This window comes from Homalodisca vitripennis, chromosome 8, assembly GCF_021130785.1.
Source record: "Homalodisca vitripennis isolate AUS2020 chromosome 8, UT_GWSS_2.1, whole genome shotgun sequence".
Lineage (NCBI taxonomy): Eukaryota > Metazoa > Arthropoda > Insecta > Hemiptera > Cicadellidae > Homalodisca > Homalodisca vitripennis.
Window position 1 is genome coordinate 91,802,653 of NC_060214.1, and position 27,196 is coordinate 91,829,848.

Consider the following 27,196-nt stretch of genomic DNA (forward strand, 5'->3'; position numbering starts at 1 on the left):
GAATGAGTACTATGAGGTGAATGGAATTTGGCTGAGCGTCATAGAAGCCTTTTACTTAGTATTCTGACACAATAATTCCTTTTTTGGCCTGCCAGGGATATGTAAAATTGCCTTTTCTGTGTGGTCTGTCTGTGTGTCTGTCTGTAGGACATCTCGAGAATGGAATGAGCTTTGGATTTAAAATAGCGAAGCTTTTACGTGATAAGTTCTGTGTGGTACACTTGCCTTGTTACTATAAAACAATTGTATTAATTACCGTGCTTGGTAATTGAGTTGTTCGTTCTCAGCTTATCACTGCAGAGTCCTGGTTTTGAATCCTGGATAGGTCCTAGCACTCTCACACGCTAAAGTTAATCTTGAAGCATTGTATCTAACGACCCGTACTAAATATTTGTCTCATACACATTAAAAAACAATAGCCAGAGATTCAAACACTTTATAAAAATAATCATGATAAAATGTGATTAATTGTAGCCCATAAAACTTATTGTTAACATTTTCTGTTTATTTAATATGTATTTTTGTGTTTAAGAGGAATGTCTTTTAAGTACATAATTATGGAATCAGTCAGCATTAAAACCCAGATTTTAATTATAAACATATGTATAACCTTATCATGTTACCATTTTTTAAATATAAATTCAATTAATATTCGGTGTAAATGATGTTACATGGTTTTAGCACTGTTTTAAGAAGAAGAGTTAAACTAGTTATGTTTAACTAGTTATGTTTTAACTAGTTATGTTTAACTAGTTATGTTTAACTAGTTATGTTTAACTAGTTATGTTTAACTAGTTATGTTTAACTAGTTATGTTTAACTAGTTATGTTTAACTAGTTATGTTTAACTAGTTATGTTTAACTAGTTATGTTTAACTAGTTATGTTTAACTAGTTATGTTTAACTAGTTATGTTTAACTAGTTATGTTTAACTAGTTATGTTTAACTAGTTATGTTTAACTAGTTATGTTTAACTAGTTATGTTTAACTAGTTATGTTTAACTAGTTATGTTTAACTAGTTATGTTTAACTAGTTATGTTTAACTGGTTATGTTTAACTAGTTATGTTTAACTAGTTATGTTTAACTGGTTATGTTTAACTAGTTATGTTTAACTAGTTATGTTTAACTAGTTATGTTTAACTAGTTATGTTAAACTAGTTATGTTAAACTAGTTATGTTTAACTAGTTATGTTAAACTAGTTATGTTTAACTAGTTATGTTTAACTATTTATGTTTAACTAGTTATGTTTAACCACAATAACTGGTTATGTTTTGACATTCTTTGGATTTTATCACTGTGCTTGATAATGAAAAATGTTGATATTTTACAAAACCTTGTCACATAATATCTTTCTTTTTGTACTTCGAGGAAAAAATACCACGCATTCATCCGTGTTCACATTTACTTCCTCTATGCAAGGAACAAAAGTGTTCGTTCGTATCGGTTTCAGGGCGTTGTACAGAAAGCAATAAAAACAAATGAATGTATCGAAATTGGAAAAGTTTATACATGAGGGGTTCCAATACGTCCCGGTTCGTCTGTGAATATTACTCAAACAGATGCTCTTTGACTGCGGCCCGTTCCGACGTTCCTCGACCACTTTGTGGTGTTCCTTGTCCAGACAGCAGTCATTCCTTTCTCATTCGGTTTGCTGGAATATTTTCCTCGTTTGGAATTATAGTCCATTAGCTAAGAGCTAATTTGCACTGTATAATGATATTTTTATTGAAATACACAGAGAAATTTCACGTAAGAAAAATTTATCGTCAGCCACATTATATAAAAAAATAATTATTTATACTGATCCTTAAATTGGTAGGTACCATTCAGTCGTTTTATCTAGTTGTTTGATGATTATACAAATATTATTTATGTCTGACGATCGAATTTAAGTGTACAAACGTAGAAAAAATGTAATCTATGAAAAATATCGTTTGATATTTTTAACCCGTTCGACACCCTTTTATTTTGACCTCTATTAAAATTGCCATTGCTGACGATCGATGTATTTGTTACTAATTATAACTTATAACAAGTGTACAATATTATAATATCCCTTTGGAAGTCATTAATTGATGCATTTTTGTTTTGTTTTTTTCAACCCATTTTTCTTCTTTTAATTTACGTATATAAAACATAGTCCAGCTGCGTATAAAGAGTACAATAATGAATAGATCAAATAGAGATAAATCGAATAGAACTCTTTCTATTTATTGTTTGACAGAATTCGTTATACTAAAGCGGTAGAAGACACAAACAAACTCCACAGTTGTATAGATTGATGTACGTCCCAACATTATAAATAAATGTAACATATACCTTTACGAACGTTTGTATGTACTCAGGTTTATAGCCGTTTATACGATTATACTTTTTGAAAAGAGTGATTGAATTCGTTCGCGCGCCGTTGTTTGTCGACTAATCACGGTAATTCTAAAGCGAATAACGCTCATTACATTGTAAAACTGAACTGTTTTGTTCGCATTTCTATACATCCTCTACATCAACTCATTGTAATAAATTCCAATGCATAGTAGTATTACAGATCAATAAAGTTGGAAATAACGCAATTACTCTAAAATGTACAATAAAAATCACCTTAGTATATAAATATTACAAAGCTTTTTAAATACTTAAAAGTTTTAATAGATATCTATTAAATTTGGTAATTCACATACTAAACTGATTAATGAACAGTTAGAGACGTTAGTAAGATAGTTTTATTTAAATTATAGTACATCAGTTAGCGAAGAAGCTTTTTTCAATTCTGTAATACAACATTCGTAATTTAATGGAAATTGTCCCGTCATTAAGATCTTATACATAATTTATTGTCTCTGTATTTGAATTCACAACGTTGCTTTCCGTTCTGTTACGTTATTAGTCTTTAAATGTTCTACTTTTCTTAGTGAATTTGTAAATTTGTGTGAATTTTATTTTATACAACTTGTCTAATAAATGTAAAGTTGAAGGTAAGGAATACACAAACCCTGGCTTCCCAGCAATATTTATGTTACGTAATAGAACATATGGCTATATTTGTAAATAGAACAGAATATCGTCAAAGAAATTTGCCGCCTGAGTTTGGACAGAGTTCTCTGTACATTGGTTATAATCGTGATGATAATATTTTTAAAAAGGTTTATCGATTCAAAATTAGAACTAATCTTCATGTTCTATCCCCTGGTAAAAACATTGGTATTACTTATCCTACACTACTGTCAATTCTTTGCAACTATTTTTCCAGTAAGGATATGCTGAATGTTTCCTTTTCCAGCGTTAGGTGCTCCAGAGTACGTGGATTGTGACAATATATTATCCTGTTGATGTTACCTCGTTACAGTATTCTCCCTGACATAACTTAATACACTTTTCATCCTAATACAAGTGTTCCTTTGTGTTCCACTGTGCTCTACCGAGTGTTTCCTGTTCCAGCGCGAGGTGCTCCAAAGTACGTGGATTGTAACAATACATTATCCTGTTGATGTTACTTCGTTGCAATATTTTCCTTACCGTAACTTAACACACTTTTGAGTGTTCCCTTGTGTTCCACTGTGCTCTAGCGGGTGTTTCCTGTTCCAGCGCGAGGTGCTCCAGCGTGACGTGGATCGCGAGCGTAGACTGCGGCTCGACTCCGAGTGTAGGTTACGGAACTCCGCTTCCGAAGCAGAGCGATGTCGCGCCCGCCTCGCAACACTCCAGAGGGAGTTCTCAAGGTCAGTCTAAGTTCATTAAGAGTAATATTCAGTAGGTACAAATAGTGCTAAGTAAGGAGTGGTGTGGGGGAGTGTTTGCGAGGGAGAGAGGTCAAGGATATGACGAACCCACTTCAGGATACTTGGTAGTTATAATTTATATAATTTGGATTATTCTATGTTTTCTCAGATTAAAATAAGATGTAAAAGAAACACTAAACAAGTGCTTCAAAGCAGCTTCCACCTTTTTATACTAAAGTAGAACATTTTCTTTAATAATCTGTTTCCTAAAAGGATCATTTTAGTATACGGAAACTGGCCATATTTCACAACCACAATCATCTTTAAGTATATAATTTTAAAATTACATGTCTTTATACTTGGAAGAATAACCTTGCTTCATCTCAAATATTTCAAAATAACAATGAAATCAGTACAGAACCTCATATTTTATAGAAGATATTTTACTACTTGATAAGGAATAACTGTTCAAAAATCAATTTTTAGGTTGAAGGCATTTAAATTATTATGTTGTACTAACTACTCTACTTATAATATCAATTGATTTTCCAACCAATTGATGGTGTTATTAATAAAGATATTAGGTGGGACAATACATCATAGCAATTCATGTGCCACCAATTTTCTGTTACACTACGTGCTGATTGTTGACGTTAACTTTGTCATATCTAAATGACAGCGATATAATGCTGTACTGCTACACGTTGGAGTATCAATTGAAATACTCATTTATCGTAAAAAAACTCGTACCCTAGGTAACCGCATTAGCAACAAAGAGGTTTAACTCTAATGCTGAAAATTGTTATTCATTGTTTTCTCTGCTGCACACTGTAAGCCTCGGTAATGTCGCGGGTAATGCAGCAGAACCGACCCGAGTCCAATGTTGCCGTGTTAGCAACAAAGAGGTTTAACTCTAATACTGTAAAATGTTAGCCATTGTTTTCTCTGCTGCACATTGTAAGCCTCGGTAATGTCACGGGTAATGCAGCAGAATCGGCCCGAGTCCAATGTTGCCGTGTTAGCAACAAAGAGGTTTAACTCTAATACTGTAAAATGTTAGCCATTGTTTTCTCTGCTGCACATTGTAATCCTCGGTAATGTCACGGGTAATGCAGCAGAATCGGCCCGAGTCCAATGTTGCCGTGTTAGCAACAAAGAGGTTTAACTCTAATACTGTAAAATGTTAGCCATTGTTTTCTCTGCTGCACATTGTAATCCTCGGTAATGTCACGGGTAATGCAGCAGAATCGGCCCGAGTCCAATGTTGCTGTGTTAGCAACAAAGAGGTTTAACTCTAATACTGTAAAATGTTAGCCATTGTTTTCTCTGCTGCACATTGTAATCCTCGGTAATGTCACGGGTAATGCAGCAGAATCGGCCCGAATCCAATGTTGCCGTGTTAGCAACAAAGAGGTTTAACTCTTAATACTGTAAAATGTTAGCCATTGTAGTCTCTGCTGCACACTGTAAGCCTCGGTAATGTCGCCGGTAATGCAGCAGAAAACGACCCGAGTCCAATGTTGCTGTGTTAGCAACAAAGAGGTTTAACTCTAATACTGTAAAATGTTAGCCATTGTTTTCTCTGCTGCACATTGTAATCCTCGGTAATGTCACGGGTAATGCAGCAGAATCGGCCCGAGTCCAATGTTTCCGTGTTAGCAACAAAGAGGTTTAACTCTTAATACTGTAAAATGTTAGCCATTGTAGTCTCTGCTGCACACTGTAAGCCTCGGTAATGTCGCCGGTAATGCAGCAGAAACGACCCGAGTCCAATGTTGCCGTGTTAACAACAAAGAGGTTTAACTCTTAATACTGTAAAATGTTAGCCATTGTAGTCTCTGCTGCACACTGTAAGCCTCGGTAATGTCGCCGGTAATGCAGCAGAAACGACCCGAGTCCAATGTTGCCGTGTTAAGCAACAAAGAGGTTTAACTCTTAATACTGTAAAATGTTAGCCATTGTAGTCTCTGCTGCACACTGTAAGCCTCGGTAATGTCGCCGGTAATGCAGCAGAAACGACCCGAGTCCAATGTTGCCGTGTTAACAACAAAGAGGTTTAACTCTTAATACTGTAAAATGTTAGCCATTGTAGTCTCTGCTGCACACTGTAAGCCTCGGTAATGTCGCCGGTAATGCAGCAGAAACGACCCGAGTCCAATGTTGCCGTGTTAGCAACAAAGAGGTTTAACTCTTAATACTGTAAAATGTTAGCCATTGTAGTCTCTGCTGCACACTGTAAGCCTCGGTAATGTCGCCGGTAATGCAGTCCAATGTTGCCGTGTTAGCAACAAAGAGGTTTAACTCTTAATACTGTAAAATGTTAGCCATTGTAGTCTCTGCTGCACACTGTAAGCCTCGGTAATGTCGCCGGTTGTCCAATAGCAACAAAGAGGTTTATCTCTAATGCTGTAAAATGTTAGCCATTGTAGTCTCTGCTGCACACTGTAAGCCTCGGTAATGTCGCCGGTAATGCAGCAGAAACGACCCGAGTCCAATGTTGCCGTGTTGCCCGAAATTAGCTCCTAAACCTGCCGTACTTCAAAGTAGTAAAATTTTCACACGTCCTCATTACGGTAAATATTAAGTCAGTTTTGACTCAAATATTGGCAAAGTCAATAATGTGAGTGAATATGTTTTTTTGAAACCTTTAAAGTAGAAATAAAATTCTATTCATGTTTTTAAAGTGGATCCGGTCATTTTAGAATTATCACGTGCGCGCAGCACTGTGTGCTCGCGTTTATAAATTATACACTATTTTATAAAAAACTAGAATCGTTTCATTTCAATCGTGTAATTAACCTAACTTTTACAAATGCCAGTTTTGGCCGTAACGTTGTAGTAGCACAAATTTGACCAGCAACCAATTTGGTCGACTCATGCTTAAATTACAACCAGAGGTAACTGGCAAAATCACAACTGGGGTGTAAAATGGGCTTTTGATAGGCAAATAATTGCTGATATTTTTGATATTTTTACTACGTTAAGTAAAGGCTACTTTACTTTAAAGATGAAAAAATCCTTTAAAATCCTTTATCAATTTATTTCAAAAGATAATGACCATAGATGGAAACTTGAAACTAACCATACTTTCCCTTCACGGCCCTTAGACTTTCCCTCTGTATAAACCCTCAAGGATCTGTATGATGTGTAGATTGTAAATATATGAGGTTTTAGTAAGCCTGTTGAAATTTATAAGTACCGTGGACTGTGATATTCCGATGGTAATAGCTATGGATGCATCCGCTTCCCGTACATGACAGAGTGCCAAAGATCAATTGCTGATGTACTACAATTATTGTCTCCTAGACTTCAAGGATATAAAATAAAATATAAAACATTATTTTTACGAAAAAAGGAACAAATATTTCATTTAATAATAATATAAAAAAACTACATGATTAATTATTTTCGTACTCTATACCGATGATATATGACGTCGAACTAATGAGCTTGTCAGACATTCAAGTGCAAAACTATAAAAAGTCAATTATAGTCTTATGTTTCTATACTGATAGTACACTATTTCAGTAGATGTTTAAGATATAAATGTTTTATAAGTAGATCAGATGTATTAATGTTCAATTTTCGCTCTTCCGGTGTTAACGATAAAGAAGATATTGAGCCCATATTTTCTCTTTCACCGTTGGAAGAGTTATTGAGCCACTAACAGTGTTGCCTTTCCCAATATCGCATGTTACCCTCACCGTTACTTTCATATGAGGAGAGGTTAGACTAAATATACGCATACGTCACACAGGTTAATTAAATGTGTATTAATATAAACAGCATTAATGGAATGTGTTTATAGTAAGGTAGCTACCATTAAGTTGCAGTTCATAATAATTTGGTGATGAAAAAATATTAAAATAACATTAGAATATTAAAATGTATCATGTGTGTGTGTGTGTGTGTGTGTGAATTTTATGTGGCTACTTTCTACGATCTGCATAAGAATTCTTTAAAAGTTTTATAAGTTGTGTGATTGACGGAATTCTTATTTTTGTATTATTTTGGGTGTGATAGATGTGCCCAAAATAGTTTATTCTATTATTTCAGGCTAGTTTCAGAGTAGACAATATTTTGGTACTGTACAAAAACGATTTGCCCGGTTCGGGATTCGAACCCATATCCTTGGGGTGACAAGGTGATACGTTAACCACTCAGCTGCAAAGTACCTCCAACGAATTGTTATTAACACCAACGAAAATTATCTAACAAAATCATTCATTTTCGAATCACTCGTCTGCAATTGTTGTAAAACAAAATGTTTTATCTCCAATAAAAGTTTTAATTCGTTATCAAAAACTGCTTTACGTAATCGACTCCACGCCCCCTCCTCCACATCCCCACTAATCTTTTCAGTAATGATTTATTTAACCACATTACCGAATGGTTTGGTCGTTAAAAACCGTCCCCTCGTTGGAATATTTTAACGCTGGTTAAATATCGTCTTTATGTTGGGTTTAAAAACTCGCTTTAATTGAATAACCTCTAAAATAAAAATATATGAATTTTATCGCAATAAACCACAGAGCTTTAATGTTGAATACGTAGAGTGTCGGTTTTGTCAGCGAGTTATAAATTACATCAAGTATGTTTTATTGTTACAGGTTTAAAAACATTTAGTGATAAATATCATGAACAAATGTTTGATCGCAATGCATAGGTTATGATAGATATTATTGTTTATACTATTTTCTGTGTATTGTTAATTTTTATAGTTACAAGTGTTTATGTGAGCTCAAATTAATACCCGGCATCACTCAATACAATGCAAAAATTAATTACATTTCTTAATTAAATACAAGTGTTTTTATTTTATTACATTCATTTCCTTTAAAAATTTAAGAAATTTTAAACATGATAAAATATCTCACCTTAGCGATCCTTTATTTCCATTATACAATGTTTAAAGAAGTATTGAAGCTGAAAAGAAGCTTAAGATAATAAACCTTTAAATTATATCATTATCTAAGATTTTGAAAATAAAAAGTCCATTCTAAACATATTTTGCAAGTTAGCGATTGTACCTTACATCAAATTAAAGGAACAACTGTATTTCCGTATAACGACTTGAACGGCCAAATTTAAAAATTTTTCCAAAAATATTTTCAGAGGCCAAAGTTACGCTTAGGCTTGCTTACATGTTACTTCAAGAGCGACTGTAGTGTCTAACTTTTTCTGGGGTAAATACGTTAGTAAACTTACAGTACACTGTAAGTTACACTTCTACACGAACCTTCAAAACCATAATAACAATATTAAACCCCGGGTTTATGACCTTATATTTTTTTCTTGGCGTTATATAGGATATCTCATTTTAATGATCTTATTAAAAAGCATCCAAGCGCTTTTAAAATATTTTTTTATAAAGTGTATACCTTTTTATATTAAAAGTATGAAGTACAAAACAGTTAGAGATGTTTTCTAAACTATTTACTTTAAAAAATATATAAACCGTTTAGATAGATATATATATATATATATATATATATATATATAAATTGTATCTTTAAAATGAGAGTACGTATATAAAAAGATTGTAAAAGTGTATAAGGTTTGCCATTGTTCTCATGGGGGTAAAATCAAGATGTGAAGCACATCCAGCTTTTACACCTACAGATTACTCAAGTTTTGAGGTTTACAAATTTCTACTACACCAGTTTATATCAGTGTCTTTCCAGTCACAAATAAAATATTTCCCCTTTTATTTAGTTTTTCATTTTTTTCTCTTCAGATACCAATCTATCATTTTGGAGAATGGAATACTGAAAGATATGTGCAATAATTGAAAAAGTTTCTCTTTCTCTAAGTTCAAACTTCAGACATTTGGGAACAGTTGCAAATACAATACACAGTATTAAATTACGTCCGTAGTGCTGTATAAGACTAAATTGCCTGAGCTTCCATTTGTGAGGTGTCTTGTGTCAAAGAGTATAATTTATAAATGAGGTCTCCATAAATCGTGCAACCCCCGTTATCTCGTACACATCACGCCTGGGGGCGGCTGAAGAATGGCGGGCGGGCACGACTATTTCAAATAGCCGTGGCATAATCATAATCAACGAAAAATGCTGAAGTGTAACGCCAAAGATAGGACTCGATATGAAATAATTATAAGGAATAAGTATTCAGGTCTGATATAAATTCTACAATATTGTTACCAAAAGACTAGTCATGGCACGGTTTAGTTGTATAAATAAGAAGCAGTACAAAAATACAAAGCATCCCTACTTTTACTTCCTTAAGGATTGCTTTAAAACATTCACGATTATTACTCTCTAACGCTCTTGTGGATTGTTTGAATAGTACGTATGATAAGAAGTATGTTACCGTAACAATCCTTGGTAAATGTTAAAGATTTATTATCTTAAGCTTCTTTTCACCTTCAATAGTTCTCGTAAAGATTTAAATTTAATTATATTTTTAACCCCTAAACTACGAGAGTTATTTTTGACCAACAGGAACCTTTGTACCAAGTTTCAAGTCTCTAGTATATTTCAATCAAGAGCATGAAACGGACGGACTTACGACTTAATTCTAAGGTCGTGTTCTTTATATGATACGATTTAAAGGTTACATTTTATCAAGGTCGTATCTAAATAATTACGTACTTTTATAAGGAATTGTTGATTCCAGTATTGATTCTTTCAGATTACAGAATAAGGTGTTGCATAATTGTTTAATTCTTTGTGCTAAACTAACGTAAACTATGTTCAATCAGTATAGTTTGATTGATCTATAATCTAGACTACATTCATACTGAGTTTCAGTTTAAACCCTTATTTTCAGGGAAATTAACTAACAAACATATTTTTTAAATGAACGTTTAGTATTTCAGAAGAGCATTTTAATTACAAAATCAGGCAACTATTAAAATTCAATATTAGGCATTTTATTTTTATGAAATTTATCACAAAATACTATTATGTGAACAATGGAGTTTGTAAAGTTATATATAGTCACATTAATCGGGTATAAATAATATAAAGTCAGTTTATGCAGATTGTGTAATTACTTCTAAATGTCATAAGCCCCTAAAAGGGCGCTATGCGTTTTTAACGAGAGATTCATATTTGTTGACGATGCGTTTAAATAAAATATTGGAGAAACGATTAGCAGACCGGGATTAGGAAGTATTCGTTAGGAACGTCACTCGCTGGATATGGTTTTGGTTGTTTCGTTCCTTAACGGTATAAGTTACAAGTATATTTCTTTACCAATTGTACTGCTTCTTATACAATGCAGAATAAAGTGTCGCAATGTTAAAAAACCACATTTTTTGCTTCAGAAAAAATATTAGTTTTATTACTCCAACCAAAAAGGGCGATTTTAGATGTTTGTGTTGGTATTCGTAAACATTAGCTGTGATTAAGTGAATGGCCCATTTTCGACAACATTTAGGTGGACGTATAGTTTAATATGCACTCTAACCGGATTAATTTACAACTGTAATAGCTTGATTTTTGAGTAGTTAACCCAAAAACATTTTGTATTCTCTTAGGACAAGAAGCTTAGACATTGCACCTAGTCCTAAAAGATTCTTTGCGCTGTTTCCAGAGTGACAGAATATGCTAGATGGGTAAGGTTAGAGGTAGGGGCCGCCTCCTGTCAAGATCAATGAGGAAGGATGTTTGGGTATTAATCTCAGACATGCCTCCTTGGCAGAAGGGAAAGCCAGCTCTGGCAACAGTCAACTCCTGCGGTGGACTAGAACTATCGATCTGCACTTGCACCCCTGAACCTTAACATTTGCAATCTCAGTTAGTGATGTGCCGCTCCTGGACATCCATAAGGTTGCCCAGATTTAAGTGACACATCGGTTTTTGCTGTACCCAGTGTAGGTTCAACTGGAAGGTATAAACCAGCCAGAAGTGAACCCTCCTGGGGAAATCCAAAAACACAATTGTAATAAAACCCCATAATTCTATAAACCATTTAAAGTAATTTAATAACATTTAGATATTTCCGGAACTTAAAACTACATTAACTTGATATTTTTTAACATCTAGCTAGAAAATATCGTCAATTACAGTCATGATTTAATTAAACCCTACGGTTCGATTTTAACGAAACCATGCAAGCAAGCCTGGTTAATAAATACAAACAGGAGCTTTCTATATTCCCCATATTTTAATCTCATAGATTTATTGGTAAACAAGGTAGAAGTAGCCTACGCCATACCACGTCCTAACAGGCATCCCTGAGGTTGCATGTGAAATTTCAGGTATAGTTAATTTCATTCTTGAGATGTCCTGTATCATAGAACTCATTCTGGTAGACGTGCAAAATGTAAAGTCTACTTATGAAATATTTCTCGACATATTTTAGCCACATTAGTAAATTGAAATAAATCTAGTATTTGTTAACATTCTTTACACATAATATATATATATATATATGGCAAGTGAGAGATCCGGGTTCTACTCCCGGCGGAGCAAGTACTTTTTGTGATTCAATTTTATTGAAATTAAATAAGGCTATTGCCATTTATACAGTTTAATGTAAATAAAAAGTCGTTTGATAAGTATTTGGTCTTCCGATCATATGTTAGTATGCTTATTTAAACGCATATGTGATAGATACGGCAAAATACAAAATAATTGAATCGGAAAAAGTAAGCGCTCTGTGGTGTAATGGTAGCACATTCACCCGGCAAGTGAGAGATCCGGGTTCTACTCCCGGCGGAACAAGTACTTTTTGTGATTCAATTTTATTGAAATTAAATAAGGCTATTGCCATTTATACAGTTTAATGTAAATAAAAAGTCGTTTGACAAGTATTTGGTCTTCCGATCATATGTTAGTTTGCTTATTTAAACGCATATGTGATAGATACGGCAAAATACAAAATAATTGAATTGGAAAAAGTAAGCGCTCTGTGGTGTAATGGTAGCACATTCACCCGGCAAGTGAGAGATCCGGGTTCGACTCCCGGCGGAGCAAGTACTTTTTGTGATTCAATGTTTATTGAAATTATATATATATCACGTAATATATCAGTTACTTAGTGCAATGAATGTAAATATAACTAAATAACGTTCAATCTTCACATTAAAGGATTATCTTATAGTTTAAAATGGCGAAATATAGTGCCTATTATAAAGGGAGAAATTAAGCACCTTGTTTCATTACTATTAATAAGTTTAACAAACAATACGTGACGATAATTAAGTATAAAGATTTGTGCCTTAATAAAGATATTATAGTTATACTTCCGTTATGAAACTGTACCATTTAAAGCCCATATGAGACTTTTCCCTCGTGCGAAGGAACTTTAAGGTAAAATACGATATTGAGGGCGTAAATATGGCAAACCCGTTAGTGTCTCGTAACTCTTAGAAAGGTGGCAGAGAAAATATGGCTTCAATGTTTCCTTCATCGTTTAAAGCGGAAAAGGCGACGTAAAAGGACACAAGTTGGCTAAATTTTCAGAATCGACTCACGCAGATTTTTCTTTTTCCTTTTGGTTGTTTACATATCTAAATTGTTTACATAATCGTAGTTTTAGAGACTTTCTTTCAAAAGGTTGTGTTTTTAAGTAAGAAAGAAGCATCACATTTGAAAATTGTTACTCATAGTAAATTTAATGTTCCTAATATATTGTGTTTGTTCTGTATACCTCTACTGCATGCACTTTATAAGATGTGTTGTAATTTCTGTTTGTGTCAGAATTTGCTGACTTGAGTACATTCGGCGTTTAACAAATAGATAAAATTTTTCCAATATGTTTATTTAAAAATTTTTTGTAATTTTCTACCCATATAAATTATATAATTTGAATATGAAGTCGAAAATAAAGAATTGATTTAGACATTTTTAGAAACTGATATGTTGATGTAAGTTAGTCGCAAACCAAACTTTTTATTCCAAAGTAGAATAATGGCATGTGTAAGCCAAGAGTATTAAGATGATAAAAAACGACCACATTCTAAAATCATGACTTTGGCAAGTTTAGAGTAGATAAAGATATCATATTGTTAATATCTCCACACTTGACTGTCGGCTGCTTTTTCAAATCCGAAGAGTCAAAAACATGCAGTCTATAATATAAGGAATGTTCATGGTTGATTTTGTAATTGAGCCATCCTTGATATTTTATGGAGTGCATAGTTAACCATTCGGTTGTTGATTGGGTTGAGTTTTCCCCTCCATAAGAACAGTGTTAAACCTAACGTTAATATATATTTCAGTGTATATATGTATATATACATATATATGTATATATATATATATATATATATATATATATATATATACTAAAAAAGACGATTTTGGCTGCGTATTATATCTACAATACGATGTCCCATAATTCTATCACTAAAAATATGGTCTTAAAAGTGCACGATGTTTAACATTGTTCCTATGGGTTACAATCGAGAATAGAATGAGAACATTTCATAACAAAACAAGCACCATCACAGAACTCTTATCTTCCTTAAATAGAAATTAATTATGCTTACTGCAAATGTTAATATATTCGTTCTTTTGACATCCTGCGGAGAAACAGAGAAACCGATGAAAGAGAAATGTTGTCAGTCCCATGAGAAGTACGCTTCATTGATGCTGAGCCAGTAAAGGACTGTCATTCGCTTAAATTATCTCCCATATATTTACTATAAAAAACTAATTTCCGTATGTTCACCCTTTTTCCTGATTATAATATGGCTGTAGGTTCTACTTTAAAGGCCTTCAACTTATCATGAAATGATCAACAAAATTTGTTTTATTTTTCCTGTCTTTAGAAGATGTATCTTAGGTTACCATTAGCAAAGTACCCTTAAAATTAGTTAAACATTATTCTAACCGAATTCCTATTTTTTTAAATTTGAATACCTTAAGACATTGTGCCACGTCACACCAAATCCGACTTTATACGGGCTTCCAAACTGTCATCTTTGGAACCCTTACAAGGATAAATTTCAAAAATCAGTGGTGTTCGGAAAAAATCCTCATATCCGCAGCTCACTACATGTCTTAAAACGAAAAACCCTACAACACAAAAAGGGTCCTCACCGAATACCTTATGTATGTGGACGATCTCCAAGTTTCCCTTGGGTCATCTGTTCATTGGGAAGAATAGTTATCTTTGCAACTCATTCTCTATCCCACACCAGGTCTTGAGATTCCTAGATTTCAACAAGCATCTTCAGACACCAACACCTGGATAACGAGATATCTTAGGCATACCTGTGATTGATAATGGTCATAATATTTCTCGTTCAGGAATTTTGGAAATTCCAAATGAGGTTTCAGGAAGAACCCTTCCAATTGGAACAATTGCACCCTCAATTTGGATACCAGAAGCGGTTGAGGAACATCTCTTACTCTAAAATACACGTGTAAGTGCGTGCATGAGGTGGTAACTACACCTACTGTGAAGTGTTGGCTAAAAAGCGTGTAAGATAGCGAAAAAAACGGCACCATAAATCGAGCTTAACAACTGAAATGCTTGCTAGACTAGTAAACAAGTGCAATATCATGAATATTTTATTACGTTCAGTTGCCGCAATAGTGAGCATTATTGTCAGTCTCCCGGCTCGTATCCAAGAGCAAACCCGCGCTGCCAATAAAATCTCGGATGTGTTTCCAATACTATTCACATAATGACCGTCCATCGTTCAGCCAATGGACAATAATATATTGGACGATATTATGGCATGTTATTGCCGTTAATAAGAGTGTTCCTCGTGATTGCAAATATATGTGGCCATTCACCATTATTTGTAAACTCCCAAACACTTTTGTGTAGTTATGTGGATTTGGAAATCTGTATAATAGTCTAAATAAAAAAGATTGCATTTACGTTACCAACTCCTACTTAAATAGTCCTTACATACAATATGACGTTGGATATTACTCATGTTTGGCTAATTTAATTATCCCTAGGGATACATTGCATCTGGCTGAACCCTTTCTCGAAGGCTCATGGCTTATGTATATTGTTTGGCGAATAAGTTTTGTTATGACAAAACTTATTCGCCAATACAATAACAATCCATTACAATATAATCCATTGTTTCCGTAAAGAAGTACAACTCTGACAGGTTCTGATGATATAGGATTAGATCATACACTGTACTGTATATAAAATATTAATTCTGTCTAAATATAATATCACAGTCATGGTTATTTTAAAATTCAATCTACTATTTGAATAGAAAACTCAAACTGTAAACTCATTTATTCGCTTTTATTAGTCTTAACCTTGGAATAAATATTCAAAATAATCTCTTTCAACACACCTGCCATATTTTGTGCATTTGAGGGAAAATAGAGTTCGCCTTTGAATGTTTAACAGTTTCGTTTATTTTGTATTTTAAAGAGTAAACTCAACGCTTCAAATCATATGTGTAGCTGTCACATACACGATCTAGAGTCAAACCATTTAGAAATATTCATCTCCTCTTTGAGACGAGGAAGGTCATATAAATTTTAAATATAAAGTTTAGATATAATTTAGTCACAATTTAAAAACACAAAACCAATAACCGATGGATGTTTTTGACTGTTTAATACTCAATTCATTCTTTTTTCATTATTTTAAAAACTATTATTTAACAATCGTGCAAAGTTGTTTTCTAATTACAGCACAATATCATTGTAATATGTATATACGCCAGTTTATCTGCTTTATAACATTCTCCATAGTGGCAACACTGCAATAAAGGTTGCCAGCTGATTACTAATCATCGAGTCACGTGATCGTTGTAGATATCAGCTGTAGTCGTGCGGCCCTCCATCCCTCACCCGCCCCCTGGAGCGCGGGCTACAAGATAGTGTCCCCACTGAAACATAAAAAATCCTTAAGTTTGTGCTCTCCCTCGATCGATATACCAGTACCTACCACTTCAAACCCAGGCTTGGTCATATTGTTTTGTGACTTTAGGACAGGTCGTCGGTTTCCGTTGCGACCTTTCCCTACCAGTTTGATAATGTGAAGATATTATCAAACAGAATACAACACAAGATAGACAGCGTGACAGAATATAAACCGGATCTATGACTAATGTCTGCAACCAACGGCTCTTCTGAAATGTTCGGAGCACATTATGTCGACTGGAAACGACAGCCAGTTACAGTTTACTGTGTATTATTATTTTAACTGTTATAGAATATCTAAATAATAATATCTTGGCTCTAATTAAATTAAAAGGTAGGAGTAACCCATATCACGTGTTGCGTAACAGGCTTCGTTGAGGTTACATGAAAAAGTTAAATTCTTATAAGCTTCATTCCATTAGACTGGGTATCTATTACATTAAAAGTTTATTAGATGGTATACAAATTGAATTATCCTGCAATTTTCTCGTTGCTTAACAATATTACCAATGTCCACCATATGCATATTCCATGCAATATTTAAAGTTAGGTCAGTTTGTTCTAGAGGTACCAAGCGGATAGGCATACAAAAATAAGCCCCCGAATGATAGGCTTCGTCAACGCTCATCCATTCTTTGTTTGTTCGTTGTGCGACATTTTCGTAAATCTAATTATGTTATTGTTTATTGTTGTATATCAGTGCTGTTCCCATGTTCTTCCTTCTCCAATTTATGTTTTTTGTCTTTTCCCTATAATTTTCTTCTGAGACTTGATCTCAGGGCGGTATGTGTCCATTACGTTTCTGTAGGATAAAATTAAAGTCAGGGAAAATTTTATCAGGAAATCAACCTGGAGCGACGTCTTGGATCAGATTTAGCTTTTTATTTATAAAAATTATGTGGAAACATATGCGTCGCTAATTAAAATGGCTATAAGTTTCTTCACAGTTTTTTTATAGTGATTTGAGCCAAGCACAAATTATAATATAAATTTAACTTAAACATTGTATTTGTTTTATTCCTGTACAATTCTTAAATAGAAATTTTGAAACTGTAAAATCTACAAACTGTTACCATATATTGTTCGGTTTATGTTACTTTGAAATTGGGAAATAAATTGACAAATCAATTATATCATCATGACGTTTTATATTCATTTTGAAATATCACCCTTTAAAAATAAAGATTTTTAAAGCTGTCATTTATTATTTAAGCTCAGTAAGAATCCAACGCATATCCCAAGGGATGTCGTGTTCTGAATAAATATTAAATGGCGCAGTTCGGGGAGACGGTCGATCGGGAATGGAACATTTTAATCTTTTAACTTGAAAAAACTGCGTTGGGAAGCAGTTAAAAATCAGCTGACTGCAGTACGTAAAAAGGGACTGAATCAGATAATTAGTGATTTAATTTGTTTTCTGTTCTCTCTCGCTTTCCAGTAGCAGAAAGAGACGACAAATGCAGGGCTTTATTTGTTAATAGGGTAGCACAAGTTCGAACATTTGATATACAGGATGTTTCAAACTTATGTTATGTAATATGAAGGTAATGATTATCATGCTAGAACAAAGAAAATAGTTCCTATAGGCTCGTGTGCTTAAATATTTAGTTTTCGGTCTGTTTGTTTTTTTACGTAAAATACGTAATTTATAAAGTTACTTAAGAGACAGGATTGTAACTTTGCATGACTATGTATCTATTACAAACGTAAGATGAATAAAAGTTATTTGCTACTTTACAAAATTGATGTGCCAACCGATTTATTACTTAACAAGCTGTTGTTTTAGGTTTCTTGTAATTCTGTCGTATCTTTTGTGATTTAATTAAATTCAGCATCGAAATTGATAAACGGCCGCTATTCTGAAACTAGTTAATATATTTTATTAATCTTTCACAAAGTGTTACGTGTAAAATATGCTAATACCTATGCAAAATTACAATCCTTTAGCTGAAGGAGCTTTTGAGTTATGAGCTTTAACATAAAAAAATCACAAATATTTACGGACCGAAAATGAAAGGACACATGTTTATAGAAACTTTATCTTCGTTTTAGCATGATTACTTTTTCCCTAAACTGTTTTTACTTAATTCTGAAACACCCTGTATACCGGCTAACGTCTGTTATAACAAGTATAGAACACCACGTTTCGAGAATTGGATCGATCCTCTTCTTCAAGTGTCAAAAAGTAAAGCTAAGCAAGCACAAAAACACAAAGAACAATAAAAATGTAGCGATGAACTCGCCAAAGTCTTAACTACCAATAGGCAATACGTACGATAAACAAGTACACCGTACTACACAAAAGAAGGTGAGAGACAATACAAAAAACCACAGAGAAATCATACACATTGCCATAAAACTGTAGCTAACCACGTGAGTAATCATAGTTTTATATATACTCGTATATGCGCGCGAGTGTGTGTGTGTGTGTGTGTGTGTGTGTGTGTGTGTGTGTGTGTGTGTGTGTGTGTTTGTGTGTGATAATTGGTCAATTCGAATTAGGGTAGTAAAATTAAACCTTCTAGACGTCATTGTTAACAGCATGAAACGTACACTTAATCATAGCAATAAAATAAAAACTATTTTCAAACTATATAGTATCAATATTTTTCTCCAGTTAGTAAAAGTAATTTTAAATGCTTACCTGGAGTTTAAACAAAGAATAATACGCTAATTTAATACCGTTAGCCAATATAAATTTTATTACATTAAATTTTCAGATCTGGTCATGCTAATGGTGGTATAGATCTTTATATTATCAACATAAATGTCTTAAGCTGTGTTATTTTACTTAATTAATAATTTTAAAAGAATAATTTGTTCCTGGCTTTATTTTTCTTGTTTTCAATATTACAGTAAACAATTTTATTATTTTGTCTCCCAAATTCTCTATTTTAATACCACGATTTTTTACATTTCAAATATTTTTGAAGTCATACGTGACATGGCTTACTTTGTATTTAGTTTTTTCTGTACTCATATTTAGTTTTGTTTATGAAAAGAATTGTTAAAATAGATGTTTTATGTTTACGGCATAACTGTAGCTGTATATATATATATATATATATATATATATATATATATATTATATATATATATATATTACATAAATCCACTGTTTGCAATAAGGTTGTTCCAAATTCACCCACACGGGAAACCGATTTGACCCCTTTTACAGCTGACGATGTAATTTGCTCACTAAAGGCTAACTCCATTACTCCGGGTCGTCGTCTTGTCTCTAGAGAGTAATACCCTTCATTATGCTACATTCTGCAGTAAAAGGTTATATTCTCAAATATACCTTCCAGTCGCAACTTGTATCCTTATTTTCTACATTTTGGAAAATATACTGCGTACAAAATCTCCGATTGTTATTGGATTTTATTTGTTTCAAATTGCAAGCAAAGTTGAAACAACACAAGTTGTTGTACACAAATGAGCAACTCTCACTCCCTAGTCGCGACATAGGCTGTGGGGACCAGGCGGACTAATTGTCTGAAGACGATTCGACTCTTCATTTGTAATTCAAAGCGTCCCAAATGCCGGTATAATACAGCAGTCGAGGGGTTGAGACCGGGAGAGTTATGGCGCGGGGGAGTGTTTTATCAATACCAGTGACCGCGGGGTTGGTGGTTCTCTCTTTAGCATATTGGTTTGGGCAGTTTGTCTTCTGACCACCGCGCCGTGAGGGGGCGCGCGCGGGGAGGAAATGGGGCTGGCCACGAACACGAGCTTGGGGTATCACGTGATCGGACCATATACGCGTGATTTTAAAACTTCCAGGGAGATCCGCGGAACTTTCGAAGAAACGTACAAGGATGAAAGAAAAGTTCTCCGTAAATACATGATGTTCTCTTTCTTATATGACATGGCCGCAACTCAGTATCAAAGGTCCATTTTCCTGGTTAAAAAATCTCTAGCAAGCATCTGTTTATAAACTCATGCATGGATGTTGAAAGGGGTGTGAGCCGTCTAAGTCTGTCCAAAATTTCAAAGGAGAGATGTTCATGTCAGCATTTGAATTGATGAACTTAAATGGCTGTCGTATCTTCAGGTTTAAAGCTTTCATTATTTTTGCATAGACCGCATCGATATTCAAGGTATCAAATTACTTGCCACTTTTGTCAGGGTCGCCAACACTATTTTTGTCCGTCAATATATTAAATATTTCTATCCGAAATAACGTATAACTTGATCAGGAATTATAAAATATATTATAAAATGTATTTTGATGTAATTATATGAACATGTTATATAATTAGAAATTAAAATCACTATTCTATTAAACTGTTATCAAGTCATATCACGTATTATCATTATTTTTACTACTTCTGAAAATTGTTAGAGTTTTTTTTACTTTATTTTAACCGAACAATAATATAACAATTGTGTTTTATGTAGCAATGGCATCCATAGACAACACTTGCTGTATCGTGGGACCCATAATTTATAAGTTAAGTATATTGTATTGTAGTCAGAAATTTCTGGCTATCTTGTGTTCGCGGACGTTTCCTGTATAAATTAAATACGAATTACATAAACCATTATTTAAAAAAAACCCTAGGCTACTCACTCCTTTTATTTAGAGATGTTATTTAACTGAAAATCATGTACGGTACAGTTAATTACATGTGAGGCAATTAAATAGAAGTAATTTTACTTCGTAAATTTTAATATTAATATTAATATTTTAATATTTTAATTATACGTTAATTATGCCTAGATCTGATTTAGAGTCCAGTTGCATGTTTGGTTTGGCCCTTTTGTTTAAGAATGATTTAATCCTATTATAAGTTAACAAATGTAAATTGGTTTTTGACCGTTGGAAGGAAATAAATAAATAAATAAATATTACTTAGATGTAAAGATGATTTTAAGCGACTCAAAAATAAGTGATGGTCCTTTTGATATATTTCCCTAACCAATTTCATTTAAAGGTTCGTGCATTAGGAATGACCTCATAGGGTGTCCTTACACACAAATAGGATTTATCCACATCGAAGGTTTGTTACTTATGTTTTAAGGGTGCAATTCTCATATTAAGCCACTGTTCGTCCAACTGCTTTAGGCTCTGTGGTTTTAACCCCTTCTAGGGTCGTGGCGTAGGGGTAATGCTGCAATTCTCTTACCGAGAGGTCAGACCCCAGGAAGGTTCACTTCTGGTTGGTTTATACCTCCCAGTTGAACATACACAGGGTACAGTACAATTTGTCACTTACATCTGGACAACCCTATGAATACCCAGAAGTTGCACTTCATAAACCGAAAATGTCGAAATATTGGGGTAAAAGGTTTAGTCGATAGGACAGTTTACTGTGGAGCATGACTTTTAAAGTAGGTAAAACCCCCTCAATGGTTGCCAGCCTAAACATGAGAGAGTACTGTCTCTGCATGCTTTGACTGGAAGAGGCTATAACAAACCTAGCCTCCCCTTCTTTCAAGGTCACATGACTGAGATTTAGGGCCCGCTATCCCTTCTCAATCCTCATGGGATCTCGACAGGAAGCTATCCCTACACCCGCAAATTTACCCAACCTGAATATCCTCTCACTCCGGAAGCAAGCGAAAAGATCCTTTCAACACTTTGTGCAGTGGACGGTGTTTCAGCTTCTTATCGTAAGGGAACAAAATCGAAATAGCACGGGTTCGATTCCTGGAGAGGTCAAACAAATTTTCAAATGTTTTAGACGCTGTGTTTAGAGTAATTAATTAAATTCCATCACCGTAGAAAGAACCCTCTAAAACAAAAAGAGTGATTTCATCTTGGACATTTACCAGATTTACAAAATTTAATTGAAATTCTTTGCATTATTCACACATATTGGAGGAAATTTCCTTTGCTCCAAACCGTATTAAATTACTACAAAATATAATTCTCTAAACAAGTAATCTCTTGCCTGTGTAGATCTATTGAAGCATAAGGTGTCGCTTACTCCCTCGTCTCCACCTAGACAGAAGGGGAAGGGAGTTCGACAAAGGGAACAAGACGGGGATATTTACGGCCGCCATTTCTCTACTTGGTACCACTGTCGAATATGGCTGACGTAGACACGCGACAATCGTTGATTTATTGCAGTTGCTGAGGAACCGTGTTTCATCGCCAAAGCTGTATTTTAACTGAGTATTATCAAGAAACTGAATGATCTTTGTTATGGCAGGAGTAAGTATAAGGTTTACTAGTTATGCTAGTTAATTTATTAAGAGTCCAGTTTAACATTGTTAACTCAAAATATATAAATCGTTACAAAACAGCACACTCGTTCTTCCCTATTATTTGAGACTGAAAATGTAGTAATTACATTGTAATGTAAACTATTTATTGGCTGAGCGTAATTGAAGCCTATTACTCAGTAGGCCACAAGTTCCCTTCTGTCTGCAGGAGAGGTAACTAAATTTATGTTCTGTATGACTCCTGTATGTTTGCCAGCAGTACATATTAAGTAGGCCACGTGACACGTGATGTATAAATACTACCTTGTACAAATAACATTCAAGTATAATATACTGTACAATTGTCTGTACCGTAATCGGTAATATTTTTCCTACCACTGAAGCTGGATTTATAAACACGTTTGTGTATTGTTTGGAGGAGGGGGATAGAAATCAGAAAGCAACTTTTAAGGCAATTTGTAACATAACATGTTTACTGGATAAGAACAGATTTCCTCTTCCTCCATTCTGTGTTTTGGGGTTTTAAAAGAAGAACAATTTGGTTTCCGTCTGATTTGTTTTATTTTATTTGTTACAAGAATAGTAACACTTATACTCATAATATAGCACTCCTTTTTTTAGCAAGGTTACTAATCTTCGTGTACCGTTGAGGATCCTTTTAACTATCGAAGGCTGAGTTTGAACATTTGGATTCGCATATAGATTCTTCTATGGATTCGCTTATAGATTTATTGATCGTTTCACGTATGGATGTATTGATGGACACCCATGCATTTAGTCGTAATTTCAAATATGGATCCATTGATGGATTTACCTATGGATTCACTGATAGCTTCACATATGGATTCATTGATGGTTTCACCTATGGATTCACCTTTGTATTCATTGATGGTTTCACTTATGGATTCATAGGAGTTTGCAATTTGAATTTCATAAATTCTGTACGATCTGATGTAAATAGGGAATATAATAGTTTAACGCATTATACACGCCATAATATAATAGGGGAAACTTAGGTGCTTTGTATTAGGGAATGATACTTGAAATGCATTTTGAAACTTTAAATTCACATTACTAAAACATTACTATCGTACAGTTCATAGCTAGAATGTAACGGTTTGCAGCTGAGTATTTTGCAAATTAAGTTGGGAGCTTTAATTGAATAAACGGTAAAGGTAAATGGCCAAGTTAAGCTGGACAGATAAGGCGACGAACCGTTGTGTAGTTTTTGCTTGAGGGGGAGGATGAGATAGCCGTTATCAGACGTTGCGGTCCACTGCGTTATCCCGGACAGTTTACTGTTATTGTGTGGGCTCGGAGAGCTGTTCATTACTGGCCACCGCTGTAGTAGGGCTACTCTACATCGGCTACTTGCCAGACACGATAAGCTTCTCTCCGTTTCAATTTCATTAGCTGAGTAAACAAGTTTAATGACAAGTCCTTGAGAAAACATCAGTCCCATCCCCCTGCGGCTATGTCTATTTGTACTTAAGTACTATGTTCTGACTCGTACACCGTTTGTGAATAAGACAACGTGTATCTACTTTACAAGTTACGTAATGGCCTCATTACATAACTCTGATGTTTACGTTAGTTGCGTTGTTGTTGGAGTGTGGCCATGTTTGGATTTAGATCGTAAATTATGAGGTTTTATCACAAAGTACTTTTACACAAAATTTCAATACCTGAGTTAGCAGTTTAATAACACGTTCCTTAAGATGTTTAGTCTTATTTTATTGCAAGTCAGGTCGATTGTATTCGGTATCTCGATGACATGTGTCTATTTGTGCTGAAGCACTGTCTACTGTCAGTTAGACAGTTTTTGAATAAGGTGACAAACATTTATCTAACGAGTTATTTAATGGCCTCATTACATAACTTGGATGTTGCGCCTATTGCGGTAACGATGGGTTAGAACAAATATATCTGGTATTATATCGTAAAAATAAGTTTTATATAAAAGTTACCTTACATAATATTGAATTAAATTAGTTTAGTAAACAGTTTAACAACATGTTCCATGAGACGTTCAATCTCCTTGTTGCAAGTCAGGCCCTGTGTCTCAACATTATCTGTGTTGCGACACTACCGTTTCCATCCGAATTTTTGAACAAGGTAATAGGCATTTAGCTAACACGTTAGGCGATGGGCTCATTACGTAACTAGGATATTTTCGTAACGTGTTTAAGTCACCAGCAATCAATGTTATCTTGTGTTTCGTTCATCACAAGTATTGATTCGAAAATTTTAATATTTTTAACGATATTGTTCCTAACATCCAAAGAGCAGAACACTTATAAGACCAACATAATTAATATCATATTTATACTTCCAAGTCAAGTTGTCATTCTTTAATCTTTAGTCTTAGCTTTTAATATGATTTTTAACCAGTAAAATAATGTAATAACGTCTTTTATGACTTCTTCTAAACTGCCTACGTACATTTCCCATTAATTCTAAGATTTATTATAAGTTCTATAAATTCGTATACAAGTGCTATAATTCGTATATAAAAATGTTATCAATTTGCTGATCTCTACATCATTAAGTACATTGACACGCTATATACCACAAGTTATCTCCGTGTCAATAAGGGTTGGTAGCACTGATTGACACAGTTGGTATTTCTGCGTAACGTTCTGTGATCAACTGACGGGCGTTGGGTTTCGACTGTAATTATTTTTTTACTCAAGCGCAAGCGCAATTCTTACTTTGGGTTTATAAAGCATTTAATATTCCTTTACCCCGAATACGCCTTTTACTCGTTAAGCTCTTAGTAATTGGAAATTCAATATTCATAAAGCAGATTACACCGATATCAGGGTGTTTTATTTACCAAGCGTAAAACGCAGGAAATATCCCTCCAGCAGTTTTAAAGATCTGTAATCCTTATTTTTCTACAATTAAATTAAAGAGGATAAGCCAACAAAAGTAAGTTTTTAGATCAATATATTAGTGTTGTTAACGTGATTTAACTCATTTGCCATCGTTAAATGTTACTAAAAACTGAAATGCTACGTTTCTAGAACTGGTATCTATTCTCTTCTTCAGTTGTTTAAACGTAATACACAAGTTCTTGCTTCTCCTAATCTTGACCCTGTTGCTCAGTTACACTTTTAATATTGGTTCTATAACTTTCCTGTTGTTAAGTATGACTTTTGCAACTTGTTAATTTTCGTGTACGCTCAACCTCACGTCCTAAACTTTTATACTTGAATAAGACAATGGATGACAGTGCTCAGAACGTATCGCTTCGTTCCTGTAACGTTTTATGACATTTTCAAATGTTCTAAATCCTGTTATCCTTTCAAAAATTCTTTTTTTAAAGTTTGTTATTGACGATGGAAGATTTGTATTTTACCATTTTGAGTTTATCCTTTCGTGTTAAAATCGAGAAAGCGTTATTAAAATCTCTAGATTGGGTTATAGTTTTATTTTTAAGGCAAATTTTTCCATAAATATTCTTAAACCTCTTATCATAATCTAAAAAGAGGATACATTACATTCCAAAAATCGTGATAATCGATAGACGCATTTGCGTGTAACTACGGAACAAACGTCACTTAGACAGTTGACAGCCATATGCAATGCGAAACAAACAAGATCGATCTAAACCTGGCATTTCCTAATTGAAATATTTTTTAAGAGTCTTAAAATGCTACGAGTGTATTCCGAGAATTAAAAATCATCAACCCCTTAATCACTAGATAAGAAATGTAATTCTAAAAGTAATAGTAACCACCGCTCTAGTTTCTCTTGTAGCATAGTCTTTTATTGTACACTGGCCCTTATCTACTACGACCCCTGCCATTCACCCTCCAACTACCCTACTAAACAGTCGGCGGACCGTGATACCCCAACATCGACATCCCCCTACCCCAACATCAACAATGTTCCCACTCCTGTAAACTAGACACGGCGGCAGTTTCCTCCAAGTCTATTAATCGAGCCGCTGACTTTTTTTAAAGGGGGATTTTGAAAGGGGTGCAGCCAACATGAAGTCCGTGGACTGTGTACAGAGTTGTTATCGCCATGCTGTCCCTTGTAGCAGAGTTGTTGGTCTCAACACCTAGTGGCTTGGGTTGGAGTCCCGATTTGGGGACGGTAGTTTGTCGTGCTAATATGATCATATGAGCCTAGCCTGAAAAAAATATTATGAGTGGTACAAAATTAGAGCTTCTAGTCGTCTGCAAAAAGGAGTATTATCCATTCCTCTGTGGTTTCTCTTTCGTAAGAAGGACATTGAGAAGGAAAATGAAGGATGTTTTATCGACGAGTTTTCTTTGAAAAGATACGTATATCACGTATGTGTCGATCTCGGTAGATGATCGAATATTATTGCTGGTTGTGCGTAAGTGAAGCCGTAAGTTACGCCACAGTGTCGTAACTAGAACTTGGGTTGGGGGAAGAATTTGACCGTAGAGCATACCACACCAGGGCCATGGAATAAATGTGAACAACTATGAATTTGAATACATGTAGTATG

The 27,196-nt window shown here is 34.2% G+C and overlaps 1 protein-coding gene across 1 annotated transcript in view; it reads left to right on the forward strand.

Annotated features, from left to right (window-relative positions):
- LOC124368270 overlaps positions 1 to 27,196 on the forward strand; it is a 339,192-nt gene that overhangs the window by 229,307 nt on the left and 82,689 nt on the right. Inside the window, exon 5 of the mRNA XM_046825544.1 lies at positions 3,585 to 3,718. Within this exon, the coding sequence (XP_046681500.1) occupies positions 3,585 to 3,718 (134 nt within the window). The remainder of the gene's footprint in view (positions 1 to 3,584; positions 3,719 to 27,196) is intronic.